This window comes from Silurus meridionalis, chromosome 8 (genome assembly GCF_014805685.1).
Source record: "Silurus meridionalis isolate SWU-2019-XX chromosome 8, ASM1480568v1, whole genome shotgun sequence".
NCBI lineage: Eukaryota > Metazoa > Chordata > Actinopteri > Siluriformes > Siluridae > Silurus > Silurus meridionalis.
The window spans coordinates 2,555,431-2,571,802 of NC_060891.1; the positions used below are offsets into that span (position 1 = coordinate 2,555,431).

The 16,372-nt window shown below is 39.7% G+C and overlaps 2 protein-coding genes across 4 annotated transcripts in view; one reads left to right on the forward strand and one right to left on the reverse strand.

Annotated features, from left to right (window-relative positions):
• Positions 1–1,683: 1,683 nt before the first annotated feature.
• On the reverse strand, positions 1,684–13,768 carry vrk1 (VRK serine/threonine kinase 1). Of its 3 annotated transcripts, none has more exons than XM_046856552.1 (13): positions 13,628–13,768; positions 11,828–11,998; positions 11,683–11,738; positions 11,262–11,331; positions 10,666–10,753; positions 10,465–10,573; positions 9,594–9,686; positions 7,994–8,126; positions 7,727–7,847; positions 7,179–7,237; positions 4,774–4,937; positions 3,012–3,105; positions 1,684–1,986 (listed from the first exon to the last, which is right to left on the reverse strand). In XM_046856552.1, exons 2-13 carry the CDS (start codon positions 11,985–11,987, stop codon positions 1,841–1,843), a joined length of 1,293 nt encoding a protein of 430 aa, XP_046712508.1. In that variant the 5' UTR covers positions 11,988–11,998; positions 13,628–13,768; the 3' UTR covers positions 1,684–1,840. The 3 variants fall into 3 exon arrangements, with proteins under 3 accessions (XP_046712508.1, XP_046712506.1, XP_046712507.1); XM_046856550.1 differs by having other exon boundaries at positions 11,828–11,993; positions 13,628–13,759; XM_046856551.1 differs by having other exon boundaries at positions 13,672–13,687.
• Positions 13,769–15,151: 1,383 nt separating this feature from the next.
• Positions 15,152–16,372, forward strand: part of si:dkey-288a3.2 (protein phosphatase 1 regulatory subunit 37) — a 37,481-nt gene continuing 36,260 nt past the window's right edge. Inside the window, exon 1 of the mRNA XM_046855734.1 lies at positions 15,152–15,293. Within this exon, the coding sequence (XP_046711690.1) occupies positions 15,152–15,293 (142 nt within the window). The remainder of the gene's footprint in view (positions 15,294–16,372) is intronic.

Below are 16,372 nucleotides of genomic sequence, written 5' to 3' on the forward strand. Positions count from 1 at the left end.
TGAACCATTCCAAGATAAAGAGTATGTTCCAAGAGAACCACAGATCTAACCCTTAACCCTTAAGGGTACAGAGCTAATACGCCTCGAATGCCTCCGAGTAACCAACCAGCTTAAAAACAATGCAAGTCACTCTATTCTGGGGGACTCTTTGGTTTTCATTTAAAATTTATAATTTTATTATTCCAGATTTTTCCAGACTTAAATATGCAGACTTAAGATTTTTAAGACCATATTAAACATCTGAAATAATGATTTCAAATTCCAACTATCACATGCATTACTTTACAATCTCTGATTTATGTCAGAGTCAGAATTTCTGATGTTTTCCATGTGTTTATTCGAACAATTATGGGTGCGGTACTGTTACCTCACAACTTAACCAATCACAGCTGTGCAGATCTTGTGGCAGCGCTGAGAATCTGCTCCAAACACTATAAAGAAACACCTTTTGCGCATGTACACCATGTTTTGTTTTGTTTCATTTGAAAGCGCGTATTTTTCTTTTCTCACACTGAGACGACGTTTTCAGTCAAACGAAAATTTTTGAAAACGTTTCCGTTTTCAGTTGAAATTGTGTTTTTTTAAAATGAACCGGATTATTGTAGATGCATTTCTTTTTTTTTTTTAGTAAAAAAAATATTTGTAACATTTTTTACATTTTATGTTTTATAAAAGCGAATAGCGAAATAGTACGGTACCACAAATATTTTTCAATACTCACTGCCCACCAAACACGCTGATCCAATACTAATCCAGAACTGAAAATCTCTTCAAAAAAAATAAATAAATAAATTCATAGTTTTCCAAAATGCATAGGAACCCTGCATACATTATACTAAAAACCTCAGCGCAAAAATCTTCTTTGTGAGAGGTCACCTGTTTAAGAAGCTACAAAGAACCACCACCCCCAATCTGATTTAGACGTTATTACATTAAGACATTTCTTTAGATAAAGACGAGTAAACCTAATTTGCACATTTCCTCAATCTCGGTTCACACCGATGTCAAACAATCCAGATATTATCTGCATTTATTATTCAGTGAAAAAAAAAAAAAAAAAAAACTTCTACAAAATGTCACCTCAATTCAGAGTGACACACTTCAGAACATTTATTTTTTTTAATCCGTTCTCATCTAGTTATTCTTTGCCCTCGGAATGACGGAAAGACGGTGCTTAGCCTTAAAAATCGCTCTCTCTCTCCGCGATCAAACCCCGTAAGAAAGTTACAAGATGCGATCCCGAGTATGACGCACCCGCAACTAACTTTTAATGATCGCTCTGTGAGGAACCGCGAGAGGGGAGAAGACTGGAGCTCTGGAGTGACAAACAGCGGGACCCAAGTGTTCGCCTTTTGTCTTCTCCTGATCAAATGGTGGAAGAGAGGAGAGGTAAGGCGCAGAGGCACACAGCCTCTTTCCCTGAAGAGCGTCTCAGCTCCGGGATCAAAGAGCAAAGAGTGAAAGAGAGAGAGAGAGAGAGAGAGAGCGCCAGCCGCACGTAGGCTTTCATTCGGCATCGAGAGAAGAGCGAGATGCGGCGTGGAAAGAGTCGGCACTCGGCAAGCTCCTTCGGGGATTTCCTTATCGAGGGCAAAGCAATCCCCCCCGGACCTCGTCGGCACGGGTCTGATTATTCACGCCATTACAAAGGGGATGAAAATAACTCGTAACTCAAAGCAAGCGTAGGGATTTTTTTTTTGGATATTTATTATTTTACTGAGAATGTACTCAACATCCTGTAGTGGGGGGAAAAAAAGTTAAGGAAAAGGAAATGTACAGCGAGGAAATCCAGAGTTAAAAAAAAGAACAAAAGAAGTTGTTAACGTTTAAAAGAGGAGAGCTACGCGGTCTTCTTGGGCCTGCCGCGGCTTTTCTTTACTTCTGCCTTGGGGGATGTCGGAGTTTCCATCTCTCGTATGGGCTTCTTCGGGCTGGACTTCTTCACGCTGGTCTTCCTCACGCTTGTCTTCTTCACGCCGTTCACTTCTATATGACGATAAAACAGTTTTAGTTTGAAATAAAGAAAAGCGGTGTGAGACAAGGACAAGACAAAAAAAAAACCTGCATCCTTTGATTCTAGAGCGTAGTCTTATCTATTCAAGATCATGATATTTTTCATAATCCATTTTTAGGCTTAAGTGATGAGAAGCAATATGACGGCTAATTATTTACGTAGCTGACGATAATATTGCATTATACACCAAACAGGCATAACATTATGACCACCTGCTTGATATTGTGTTGGTCCCCTTTTGCTGCTAAAACAGTCATGACCCATCGAGCATCAACAGCATGAACTTCTTCAGCAGTTTGAGCTACAGGCGCTCATCTGTTGGATCGGACCACACGGACCAGCCATTCGCTCCCCACCTGCATCAATGAGCCTCGGCCGCCCACGACCCTGTCGCCGGTTCACCACTGTTCCATCCTTGGAGCACTTTTGATAGATACTGACCACTGCAGACCAGGAACAGCCCACAAGAGCTGCAGTTTCGGGGACGCTCGAACCCAGTCGTCTAGATGCCACGATTTGTCAAATTTGCTCAAATCCTTACGCCCATTTTTCCAGCTTCTAACACGTCAACTTTAAAGAAAAAATGTTCACTTGCTTCCTAATAAATAAATCCACCCACTAACAGGTGCCATGATGAAGAGATCATATAACAATGTCAATGTTATGCCTGATCGATGAATATTTTTGGTGCGTAATCCTTATTAGAAAACAAATAAAATGACCTGGACCTCATACCGAAGAGCTGCTGCAGTAATCATAAAGACTGCTTCGTCTTGTTTAATACTCTGTGGGATTTTTTTCCCCCTCACCACTGTCTATTTTTGTAAAAAGCTGCTTCGTGGGAATATTTCAAATACTAGAGAAAATAAAATACAGTTATAAATAAAACCGATTCATAACCGTGTGCTGCTTCGGTGCATCAGGGATCTGATCTAAAGTAGAGAAAAGATCTAATCTAAGGTAGCCAGAAAGCTGACTGCAAGAAGTGAGCACTTACCCTTCTTCTGAGCCGGACGCCTCTTCTTTGCAGGAGCGCTATCGGTTTCATCATTAGATCCCTCTTTTTCTGCTGCTTTTTTCCGCTTAGGAGCCTTAAAAAAGAGGAGAGAAAAGAAATGGTCAAATCACTTGCCTACAGCGTCCTTAGGGGGAGCTTGAATCTAATATTAAAAAGGGATCCTTTCCTCTGCAATACACGAGGAAACTATTACGTACACCGTAAGCCTTAAGCGTGACGTCTGAGCAAATGTAATTACGACTCCAGCAAGGTTTAAAAAAATAAAAAAATAAAAAAATCCGGCGAGGGAAGGAATCATTGAAATATCAAACACAATAGGTCTATTTCAATACTGCTTAGAGTGATTTGGATTTTCAAGGTTATATCTGTGACTCGAGATTACAGGTCAGAGACGCAATTTCATTCCGCGCTTTAAAACCGGCAAACAATCGTTTATGTTTGGAGTTCATTTATTACGCTGCTTTTTTCCCAACGTTTCGGATCCTGTTCCGTGCTAATTCGAGCACGGGATGGAGAGAGGAGCGGATGGGTGGAAATCGCACTAAACTGAACCCGGGGTTAGCTCGAAGATGCACTTAACGACAGCAATCAAATTCCCCCCGTCCTCCACTCAGACTGCGTAATGGATGCTCGCCTGTCTCTCGGACTCGAACCATCATTCCTTATCTCTGTTTTTTTCCCCCTTTCTCTCTCGCTCGCTCCGTTTCCTTTCCATCCCCTCCTCACATTTCCCTTCCATTTTGCCAATTGCTGCCTCATGATTACCATCCAGACCCCGCTGAGCTGAACAGATTGGCTCGATAATTACATACAATAACTGCAGTGGGCAGGTAACCCTCAGCTGGCACGGGCCAGCTCCCTGGTGGCACCTTCCATATGCAAACGGCATTGTGGGAAGGCGAGGAGAGTCCGTCGCCTCCCGTGTCGCGGGCGTGCGCACTGATTGCCGGCCTGGTGCTCACTCCGAGGTGACCGTGTCAGCAAATTTGTGATACATTAGCAGGCAATAAACACAGGCACTCAGGACCTGACAGAGGGAGGGAGCGAAAAAGAAAGGGAGGAACTCTTTGTTGACAAGGTTTTTTTTCTTTTTGCACTGGACAATTTCGCTTTAAAGCAAATATCCAATACCATGTGACGTCTAATTTAAATTGAATCCCAAGTCAGTGCAATAATTTATTAAAATAAAGTCAACAATAGGAATGACAGCACCGTCAAGAGTTTGAGTTACTGATCGGAAGGTTCAAGGCCCTGCAGGACCAAACTGACACTGTCGGGCCCTTGAGCGAGGCCCTTGACACTTTCTGTTCCGACCCATGTTTCCTAACAAGCTGCTGTGTTTGTATGTGACAATAATAAATAAATAAAAATCCTCTCTTCTATCATGTAAAATGTGAATGTATAAGTGGTGACCCCCAATAGTGGAAGATTCGATGCTTTGATATGAGCAGCCTGATTTGACTACCAATTTCGCACTCGAAGTGGATCGTACCATTTCGGTTATACAGGGGTGATCAATGTCTGATTTAAGATAGAAATACTGTTTTTACCCAATAAGTTACTTTAGAGCCGATTATGATAATGCTGTAAATGTTAAAATAATTTTTACCCCAGTCTCACTCACACACACACACACACACACACACACACACACACACACACACACACACACACACACACACACACACACACACACACACACACACACACACACACACACACACACACACACACTTCTTACCTTGACTGAGGACGGCCCTGCAGACACTGAGAAGTCCAGCCGGTCATCGTCAGTGGCACCGGCGCTTTTCAGTCCCTGCTGCAGGATGCTGCGCAGCTTCGCGTAGTCGGGTTTGTCTGTGTATTCCAGCGTCTTCACCTCCTCCATGAACTTTATCATTTCCTCTGAAAGACGGAGAGAGGTCGTTACAAACACCTCATGGAGAGTTCTTACGTGTATACAGTACCACAATATTCCGTCTGTGTGTATTAATAATCCGGACGACTTTTCTAAAGACCAAGTAGCTTTAAAAACAACAAAACAATCCATTTGGTACAATCCAGAAGAGACTCACGGCAAAAACAGAAAACTGATCGGCTTATGCATGTTGCTCTCATTTGTAGTCGTAACACAGCGGATTATATTTAGACTAGCAACAGAAACTGAAGAACAAAAGCATTCTAAAGTGCCGTGGGAACATTTTAATGAGCATTGCATGGACATCGGATATCGGAGTTTCATAAAATTCAGGGATAAACCTATAGTTAAATCTTATGACGTGGGAAATTTTCAAAGAGTGAGTGAGTGTGAGTGTAAGTGTGTGTGTGTGTGTATTTCCCGACATCAGCCTCTGAAAGCGTCCTTCCGCACAAATATAATGCATTCGGGCATGTTGTTATGGATCAGTGAAAGAAACAACGGAAACGCACTGCACAACTGGCAGAAAGTAGAACTTTTGCCCGCCTCCACGTAAGGACCCATTTCCATTTCACAACCCGATAAAAGGAGGAAGGTGTGTGTTTAACACCGCACCAGGAACCGGGCGCGCTTCCTGCACTTCGCAACAGGCGCCGGCACTCTGACCTTCAGGCTAAGTTTAGTGGAAAAAGAGGGGGGGCGACAAAACATCACACGCTGTTTCGTATACTGCGCCGCTCACAAACTGTTGTTTATCGTCGGCTCCTCAAATTGTCACACCAAACAGAATTAGCCATGATGGCCTCGCTAAGCGCGCCGCCTCCCGTCACCTCGGCGTTGGGACGAGACGTGCGCGAGCAAGACAACAGCCTGAGGAGGGATCTCTCCTTCTGCTGTGCGCCTGTCACCGTGCTTCAGAAGTGCCATCGCATCATCCGGCGAGCAAACGGTTCCTCTGACGCCTTTGATAAAATAAAAAAAAAAGAAAAGAAAAAAAAAAGAGAAAAAACTACGGAGAAAAGAGCGGGCACATCCTGAAGTTGTGCAAAAGTTAAAGAATGACTATGAGGAGTAAAATCAAGATATGCACAATGCAACGCCGTGCTCAGAAGAGAACCTCCTTAACGTGTTTACATTTTGGGGCGAATCCCAAATGACTCGTACACAGTACACGCATAATACTTTCATTAGTGCTGTGACCTTCCGTCCAATCAGAATTGAGAAATGTACAGCACTTTAGGCAAGCGCACACACACACACACACACACACACACACACACACACACACACACACACACACACACACACACACACACACACCTCTGCCTTCCTGATCCACGGTGAAGTGGTCACACTCTCTGGAAAGTTGGAGTGAGAAGTTGGAGGGAATTAGCACAGGGTCGATCCATTAGTTCTCATTATTGCTAAATCAACGGCTGTGCGCTCATTACGGGAGCACGGACGCGCCGCGATGCTGTTTATGCGGCAGGATCGGGAAAGTGCTTCAGACCAATTAATGCTTGGCTGACGCACAAAAGCGCATCCTCATCTGGCCACATCACAGGTGCTCTTTAAAGGCCCTGGAGCTCAGTCCAGATTTCCGACTTGGCTTTAATTAATCTGGGCTACGAGTAGTTTGTTCAGATTTTCCCAGCATCAGGATGCTCATATAACAGTTAATGTTTTATATCCTTTTACTCAGAGAAATAACAGAAACGTCTTTATCTACGGGTCAGACTCTGAGATTGTTGGTTAATATATTTCAGGGTGGTATGATGTGGGATGGAGACAGCCTTGGAGAATCTGCAAGGACGGTGTTGTGTAAGGGACAGCGTTAAAGATTTAAAAAAAAAAGTAATAATAAATAACAAAAAATGCTGACGCCATAGTATGCATTGTCTGAGAAAACGGGGAAAGAGGCAGCAGAGTGTGGGTAGGTGAGGACTGAAGTATAGAGGGATGAGTTGATCGTGACAGGGATGAGGACAGAAATTGAAAAACAGTGACAGTAAGAGGACACTGATGGAGAAAGCAAGGGGACAGAGAACAGCAACTGTGATGGAACGGGTCAAGGATGAAGATGATGTTATAGTGAGGCAGGGACAGAAATGTCCTCTGCAGGGGAACAGTCATAGATTGGGGTTAAATTATGTTTGTTTCTTTTCCTGAAAAAATCCGAGAGCTTTGATTTGTCCAGCGCTGATACCTTATGGAGTGTTTCCCCTCACCTGGCTCATGTCCTGTAGTAAAACAGCTCTTCATGAAATCTCTAATGTTGCTGCGACATCTAAAAGAAAAAAACGACTTTATTCTGTAAATGGTATTAAATTATATCCAGCATTACATACGTAAATAAAGAACTGTTTAATAACAAATTGCATTTTTTTTTGTTAATATATGAAAAATGACTAAAAAACTGGCCTCATTAAAAATGCAACAATGTATGAATATGTATGATATGCAAATTAGACACATGCCTATGAAGTCCTGCCATGGTAAATCCATTAAACAAAAAAAATGGACATTAATATCTGAATCTCGTAAAGGAAACATCTGTCGGCCAACGCCAGGTAACTGCTTATTGACGTCCCTCGTTATCTGTGCTAGGAGAACTAGCTTACTTTCACAATGAGCGAATTTCAATATACCTGAATTGGCATAATCATGTTTTAATTATTTATTTATATTTTTTTGGGAAACAAATTTATAATAAAACCACAGTTTTAGCCCTGGCCTGCTTTGAGACGCATTAAGGCATTTAGAACATTAAACCCACCGTATTTTCGAGTCTCGGACATAAACAGGGTCCTGGAGTTTATCCTCCCAGGGCAGGCGGCTGCACAGCCACTGGATCATACAGTAGCCCAGGATTTCAAGATCGCCTCTTCTTGAGGGAGCTGTAAAGAAGCAGGACAGTAAGCAAAGCTGACCGTGACGGAACCAAGATGGCAATAAATCGGCACACTGGAGCGTCCCTTGTGCCCTGTGGGCTGGCTAATATTAAGTATAATCGGTTCATTAATTAAAGATTTCATATACACACAAACTCCGTGATGCGCATCGATGCTGGTGAACTCGATGGTTCCGTCGTGGCATTTCTTCGGGTCCTCCTTGTATTCCTTCGGCACGCCTTCCGGCGAGTATCTGTAGGCCAGTCCGTAATCCACCAAGTAAACCTGCCACGAAATACGCGCAGACAATTTCAGAATGATAAATTAGAAAAACAACGGGGGGGGATAAAAAAAAAAGAAAATAAATAAATCAGCAGTACCGAGCCACTAATCTCAAGGGGCCACTTTTTAAAAAATTCTAGTTTTAAAATAGCGGTTTAATAATACACTGCTGATACATTATTAATCTCTAAATTAAATGTTTGGCCGTGCCTCTGCCTACCTCCCCCCTCCCTTTATTTGCTTCAGACTCATCTCAGCAGTCATTTAATATCGACTGTTTACACGCTAAGCATAAAAAGCTTAAATTATGTCTCATTAGGCGAAGGCAGGAAAAGTGAAAATGTTGCAGTGATTTGGTGCTGAAATAAGGCTTCACAAACAAAATGTTTTTTTTTCCCCCAACCAGTGTTTACAGCAAAAGGCAGGAAACAAACACACACACACACACACACACACACATACATAATTACATACATACCTACATAATTATGTACTCCTTCTTTCCCTCACACACACACACACACACACACACACACACACACACACACACACACACACACACACACACACACACACACAACTACTTAACCTTTTGAAACTTAAATGGAATTAACTGGGATTATACTTCATGCATCAACTCAATGACCTATAATGACCAATTCTGGATTATTTTGTGTATGTGGGGGCGTGGCCTCAGTAGACCTGCAATAAGTGTGTTGTGTGGATCAGATTGATGAATGTGCAGTGGAGAAATTCAACAGAAATCTCATTAAATCTGGTTGTTTTAACAAAGATTATCTAAATGTAATTTCCCTGATAAGGGATAACCTGAAAATTTGTACATTTGCAGTTCATTGCCATTAATTCCTATATTTTCCCATTAAATCCCATGGAAAGTTTCCAGTCCTGATTGCAATTACATGGGATGTCATGAATTTACATAAAACAGCTGATGTGGAAACAGAAAATCAAACTTCACAATTATATCGAGGAGAACAAAACTGTCTGAAAAGTCTTCTTAGCAAATTTATTTTCAACTATAAATAAATAAGCTTAGTTTAATGCTACACGAGTCCAATTGGAGCAGGAACTAAAACCACAAAACCTCACATGCCAAAAGTAATCCTTAGTTCCAGTGGCTACACGTAATCTCTGCTAAATACAGGTAGTCGTCTTCTTACGACAAACCGGTCGTAACACAATTTGGACGTAAGTAGAGTAGGCTATATGTACAGTACTGTGAAATGATGTTATAAAAATCTTTAAGTAGTATTTTGTCATAATTTTATTTTATTATTGTTAAACTGTATATATCATCATTTTCTTTGTTCATTTTATGCCATTTGTATCATCGCTACACCATTTTGTTTCTTACTGTCGTACGCCGCGGCTAGCGATTGTGGTTGTATAGTCGAATGGTCGTAAGTCGACGACTGTCTGTACTCTGAAATGCACGTGCACAGAACTGACCTGATTGGGGTTTTTATGAGAGAGCAGGAGGTTGGAGGCTTTAACGTCGGCGTGGACGTATTCGTGGTCATGGATGTACTCGAGGATGTCGAGCTGGAGAGAAAACGGAGAGGAGTTGTCAGGTGAAAAGTAGTTACTGATATGGAGAGATCTATGATTATACAATTCATATTATAACATTTATGGCATAAAGAGTATCATATATATATTCACACATACACACAGTATCTCACATCTCAGTACACCCCGCGACCATTTGAGTGCGTCTGGAAAAACCTCTGCATGACCCTGGCCACTGTACTGTAACTCAGTTTCTCAGGGTAACTGAGGGTGTTACTGATGATCTTATAGCCTCTGCATCTTTGTGGAGAGCAACAATTCTGATTCCCAAAAATCCTCAGTGTCTTTACCATGAGGTGCCATGTTGAACATCCGGTGTTCAGTATGAGAGAATTAAACTCGAAGCAGCAAAATCTAACTGCTCTAATACAAAACACACAAATGTGTATGGTCCTGTCAAGCAGACAGACTTCGTTACACCAAGTACAGCTGTTATAACTTAAAGTGTACTCAGAAATCACCAGCTATTTCGACAATAATGGATGTACGAGTTATTTTTTAGAGGACAGTAAATCTTTAATGCTGTACAAGCTGCATATTGACTCAAATATAACCAACCTATATCTCTATATATATTTATTTCTATAGTATTTTTTGAGAAGATGTACTATAATGGTTGCTGAAATTTCATAAGTGTACTCACTGTGGTTGTGTCTATGTGTGTGTGTATATATATATATATATATATATATATATATATATATATATATATATATATATATATATATAGCTTTTTCCCAATCTAACTCACAAGTCTAAGGCCTAGCTGTAGAACCAGCTTGCGTGGAAATCTCTTGCCGCCTTCCTCAAACTTCTTCTGTAGATCCGTACCGAATCGGTCCATGACCATGAACCTGTACCTAAAACATCACATCGTGTCATCACGTGTCATTTACTCATCAGTGCGATATTGCAAAAAAGTAAAAAAGCCACTCTCTCAACCTCATCTTACCTCTTTCCTCCTTTCTCATGAAGTCCTGAGCCCCAATATTTTGGCACCCCCAAGTATTTGAGTTTCCGAGACTTTATCCAAGTTCCGACTGGAAAAAAAAACAAAGTCAGGAATGTATGTTTCTTCCATAAATATGCATATATAAATAAAACAGGGAAAAAAAAAAATCAAGAAATTGTAATAAGGACTATTCTGTATTCTGGGAGTTAACGTCCTATCATATGCAGAAAAGAAAGAAAGAAAAAAATCACCACTCAAAAATAATATAAAGGTAGAAACCCCGGAGGGACGACAGAGAGAAAGGCAGGCGCAAAGTAATCTGCTGGTGGGACAAATATTTACCAACGTCACAATATCCTAATGAATAAACCATGAGCACTGGTTAGTAATATAACAGCTAATTGTCAAGGGATGGTGACATTTGGGTTGTTATTAAATAAAATGCATTGCTGTGACCTCGAGGCAATCGGTGTTTGTGCATCTCTGCACGCCGAGCCTGGAACTTTCTTTAATTAAGGGACCAGCTCTTTTTTTTCTTTTAGATCAGAGTGTTTCATAAAGCCTGAGAGAGTGAGTTTGGAGTCAGGAGATCGTACTTAGTTCAGGTTTGGCGGCTCGCATGTAAAACTTCAGCTCGGAGAAGAGAGGGCCGTTATCGCTCGGTTCCTACAGAAAAAAAAAAACATCAGATTTAACAGCAAATCACACTTTCAGAAGTAAGTAAAATAACTAGATCTTGGACTCTAACTCTCGATCTGGACTACAACTTTCTGATTTCAGAACCAAACTTGCGCAAAAATTGTGTAAATCCATAGAATTTCGGAATATTTTTCCGTTTTGGATTAAATCTGCTGAAATCAGAATCTTCTGACCAATCGGAATTGTGGAATTGCCAAATTTCTGTTGCTGGATATAATGAATTAAAGGATATGGACATTTCTGGTTCTGCAGAAATACTGTAGAGCTCTTGCATAGGAAGAAATGCAGCCCAAATAAATGATAAAGTTCACAGCTCACCACTTTGATGACGTAAGGTGCATCGGGTCCGACGGCCTTTGGCGTATTGTCGCTTGCTGAATGAAAAGAGCGATGAATGTAGTTCATGTGTTGGCAACGTGATTACGTCTTAAGAAGTCGCATTAAAGGGTGTGGAGATTCTTACCCAGATACAGCAGGCCGAAGCCTCCCTGGCCAATAGGTGTCCCGAGCTTCCAGGTTTTCTTCGCCGTGTCAGTCAGAACCTCTCCGGGGGGAAACTCCTCGGCCAGCTTTCTTTTCGCCGGGCCTTTTGCTTTCCCAGCTGCCTTGGCTTTGGGTGGCATTTGGACCTGTTCTTTAACATTACAAAAATGTACCGATTAGCTGAGAATGGCACTAATGCATTCATTTAGTTCATTATTTCATTATCAATTGTATTAAGAACCAAACTATAAAATAATGCGATAATTTGGGGAAAAAAAACATTAAAATAGCTGATCGGTCAGATCGGTGTTGACTGATTTGCAATAACAACTTTCTTTCGGCTTCTCCCGTTAGGGGTCGCCACAGCGGATCCTCCGCATGTTTTGATTTGGCACGTTTTACGCTGGATGCCCTTCCTAACGCAACCCTCCCCAATTTATCCGGGCTTGGGACACTGAGAGTGGCTGGGGATGGTTCCCGGACCGGGAATCAAACCCGGGTCGCAGCGGTGAGAGCGCTGCATCTTAACCACTAGACCACCAGGGGAGACTGATTTGCAATAACAGCAGCAAGAAAATCCCAGGTTAATATTAACACTCACTTTAATGCTTCTCGTAACTGTTTATTGAGAGACGACTCGTACACAAGTGACTACACAGCAGACTCTTTACATGATCAGAGTGTAATAAGATATGGATGACGAGGTTTCTGGAATGAGTGTAAGCGGTTTGTAGCGGTAAATAACTTTTCCACCACAGGAAAGTTTTCAGGACAGAGGGGATCACGCATTTTCTTGGTGACAGTATAAAGCATGGGCAGGTGGTGGTAGTGAAGGAATGGCTGTATTTAGCCGACATAATGGAATAGAAGTGATACAATAACTTCTTGAACTTTGAACTTTTTGGCATTAAATCCATAAATGAATGAAAAGTAGAACGTATCTGTGAACGCAAGTGTTGGCAAACTGAAGCTGCATAACTCTGAAAAATCTTCCTTCGACATTAAACACATGATATTTAAACACTGATAATTCTTTGAATATGTGTAGAATCTCAACTATTCCCACCCCCCACTTTCCACAAAACTTAAAAAAAAGCAGTACCAGTGTCTATTACATGAAACCGAAACAGGTGTTTTATCACTATTGAGCACTGAAAGTCAGTCCTCTTTTCGTCACGTGATACTTCTGACATGACATCATGGCTTGTACATGATATAATTTGCATATTATTTATATAAATACATTTATATTTAAAACAAAAAGATCATTATTGCAACCTAAAATGTGATTTTTTTACTATTCCTAAAGGTTCCTCAACACTGCCTAGGTAGAATAAAGCATAAACAATTTTTAATGTTGATTTTAACTTATAATACAGCACTTTTATAATACTGCAAAAACCGCATCATTCGAAATCTCGCGGAATCTCGCGATATCTCGACATTCAGCCTGTTAGCGTAGAGACTTGTCAATATCGTCAGTTATTAAAAATTAAAAATAACAACGTCACGTTCACGTTCCTTTCGCCTCTAGCATTCAAGATATAATAAATAAGTTACAGCAATAATATAATAAAGCAATAACTTTATGCAGCATATTAAAGCATTTATATATTACAAATAAAAGCCTAAACATTCAGGCGCGCGCGTCGGTTGAAGTTAGCTCGCTATGCTAACACTGCGATGCTAACTTCGCTAACAACTTCAATAACAAACAGCCTTAATAACTCAGTGTATCTTTTATATATGTATTAATAAACGACTACAAAACACCACAGACCTGAATACAAACACTTAGTGAGAATTAACACCGCCGCCTCAAACCTCCAAACTTCCCGCACTGCTCTCACTGCGGAAACGAACCGAGACACCTCATTGGTCAGCACGGAAACACGCAATTTCCGGTTGTCACGCAGGGATTTGTAGTTTTTTTTATTCACCCGCCCCTTTCCTTAGAATAGATTTATTCGTTCCACTATTTAATGCTTTTCATTACACACACAAAACTTCAGACATGCAATGGGCCTAAACAACAAATAAACAAATACATGAATACACAATCAAATAAATAAAGATCATATGTGGGAAAAAAAAATTAACCATGTATAACTATCAAAAATAAATAAACTGTGTAAAGACATAAAATGTGAAAATAAATAAAATGTTTGTAAACAAAAAAAAAAAAAGATTGTACGGAAATAAAAATAAAATAAATAAATAAATAAATAAATAAAACAAACCAAATGTGGGAATAAATAAATTATTAAAAATAATTTGTAAAAAAAAAAAAAAAAAAAAAAGAGAAAGAAAATACATACAAAATCTAGCACGTGGGATAGATATATAATTTCAAAAAAAAAAAAACAGTAATAACGTGGCAATACATAAGTTACTGTTTAAAAAAAAATTCACGTAATAAATCATTTGTAAAAAAAAAAAATCAAATAGAATAAATAAAATATTTGTTAAAAGAATAGATATAAAAAAAATCATGTGTAATAAATAAATAAGTTCTTTAAAATTTATCAATCACATGTGGGAACAATGAAATTATTTGTATTAAAAAACACGTTAAATAAAATAAATAATTAGAAAAAAATTATGGGAATGTGGGAACAAATAATTCATTTGTAAAAAAGAAAAAAGAAAAAAAGAAGTGAAACAAAATAAATCATTTGAAAAAAAAACAAGTCTTTGGGAATAAATAAATCATTGTTAAAAATAAAAAAAAATGCACATAAATATATGTTAATAAATAAATAAATGTATTTGTAAAGAAAATTAATGAATCATGTGGAATAAATGTTAAAAAAAATATTACAAATGGACATAAATAAATCATGTAAAACTAAATAAATCATATACAAATATATTAATCATGTAGAATAAATAAAGAATTAGTTAAAAATCTTATATAGAAATAAATTCATCATGCTGAAATAAATGGATGTTTTTTTTTTTATCACAGAATCACATTCAGGGTTTGGTTCTCTTGGTTCCAGGTTGTATTTTTAAGCAGTGTGTTTACTCAATGCTGAACTACAAGGAGCTCCATGAAGCACTCGGGTCATACATTATTGACATGGTGGTGTCCTGTAGCAGCTTTGTAAAGGCTTTAAGCACAGGTTTCTTGTTTCCATATGCCACCTGACTGCTTCGGATCTGTGACAGAACCCTTTCTGTCCTTGAGTGGACATGTGGCTGTTCTTTGTGGACCCAAACTGTCCTTCGTAATGACTGCCGATATCGCAGGAGTGATTCGAATTGATCGTGGGAAGCCTCTAATATCCGATCGACAGCAGTGATGACGATGAGCGACCATGCTGAGGAAGAGGAAGTGGCACACCGGCTCGGGGGAAAAAGTCGAAGGGAAAAACGTGTCTCGTTTCCCCCGGATGAGGAGATGGTTTCGGGATACGCTGAGAGCAAGGACGCGCGACAGGACGGTAATGCATCCTTAATCATCATCATCATCATCATCAATATATATCACGCCATGGTGCTGTTGCATTCTACATCCTATTTGGTCACGAGGTCTTGATGACGTAAGAAGTAAAACACTTCTGTTATAGAACAACCCACGACAATGTGATACTGTGTTGCTACTCGACTTACGTTACAATAACTTGCAGGTTCGCAATTTATTCACAAGGTAAATGATGAGTAACAGGTTGTACTTATACTATTTTCATACATTTCGAGTTCGTTATATTTGTCAAAATGCTTCGAAATATTAATAATACCCCCACAAAAAGATTTCAAAACAACATATAATGTCGCCTTTGACTTTTTTGGTGAAGGGCGCCAATAGTTTTGCATTTGACACTATACACTAGAGAGATGCATCTCCATACTATGCATAGTCTGCGATACAAAACATTATAGATACATATGAAGCAGCTACTGATGCGATGCGATGTGATGCGATTCCCTAAATTACGAAGATCCGATTTCCATTTCGATTCAACACTATACGATGCAACGGAAAAAACATGATGCTATTATACGCGATTTAATGTTTCTTTGAAAAGCAAATTGTAAAATTTACTTAAGTGCCTTCTCACTTCTAACACAGCACTTTGTAGTATAAAAGAAAAAAAATGAGAATAAAACCAGACGTTCTTTTCCTGTTGTGTCTGCAGGAAGTTACAGCTCTACCTCTGCCATGTTAATCTGTATTCTGTGTGACTCTCAGGACCCTCATCCGTGTTACATGTATTTCATGTTATAAAGCATCTGCGCAAAAGGTCACTTTTCTCACTTGCATCCTAAATGCAACTAAAAATGGATAAAAGCTTTTAGGAATAAAGCCCACAGAGACTTCTATAAGAAAAAGATCAACTCTGTTTAATGAGGATGGTCCTAATAGCAGCACACTTCATTTTTATTCTTCATCTTCTTCTTTCGGCTGCTCTCATTAGGGTGCGCCACAGCGGATCATCTGTCTCCATCTGTCTTCTACATCTGTATCTTTCAAACCAACTACCTGCATGTCTTCCCTCACCACATCCATAAACCTCCTCCT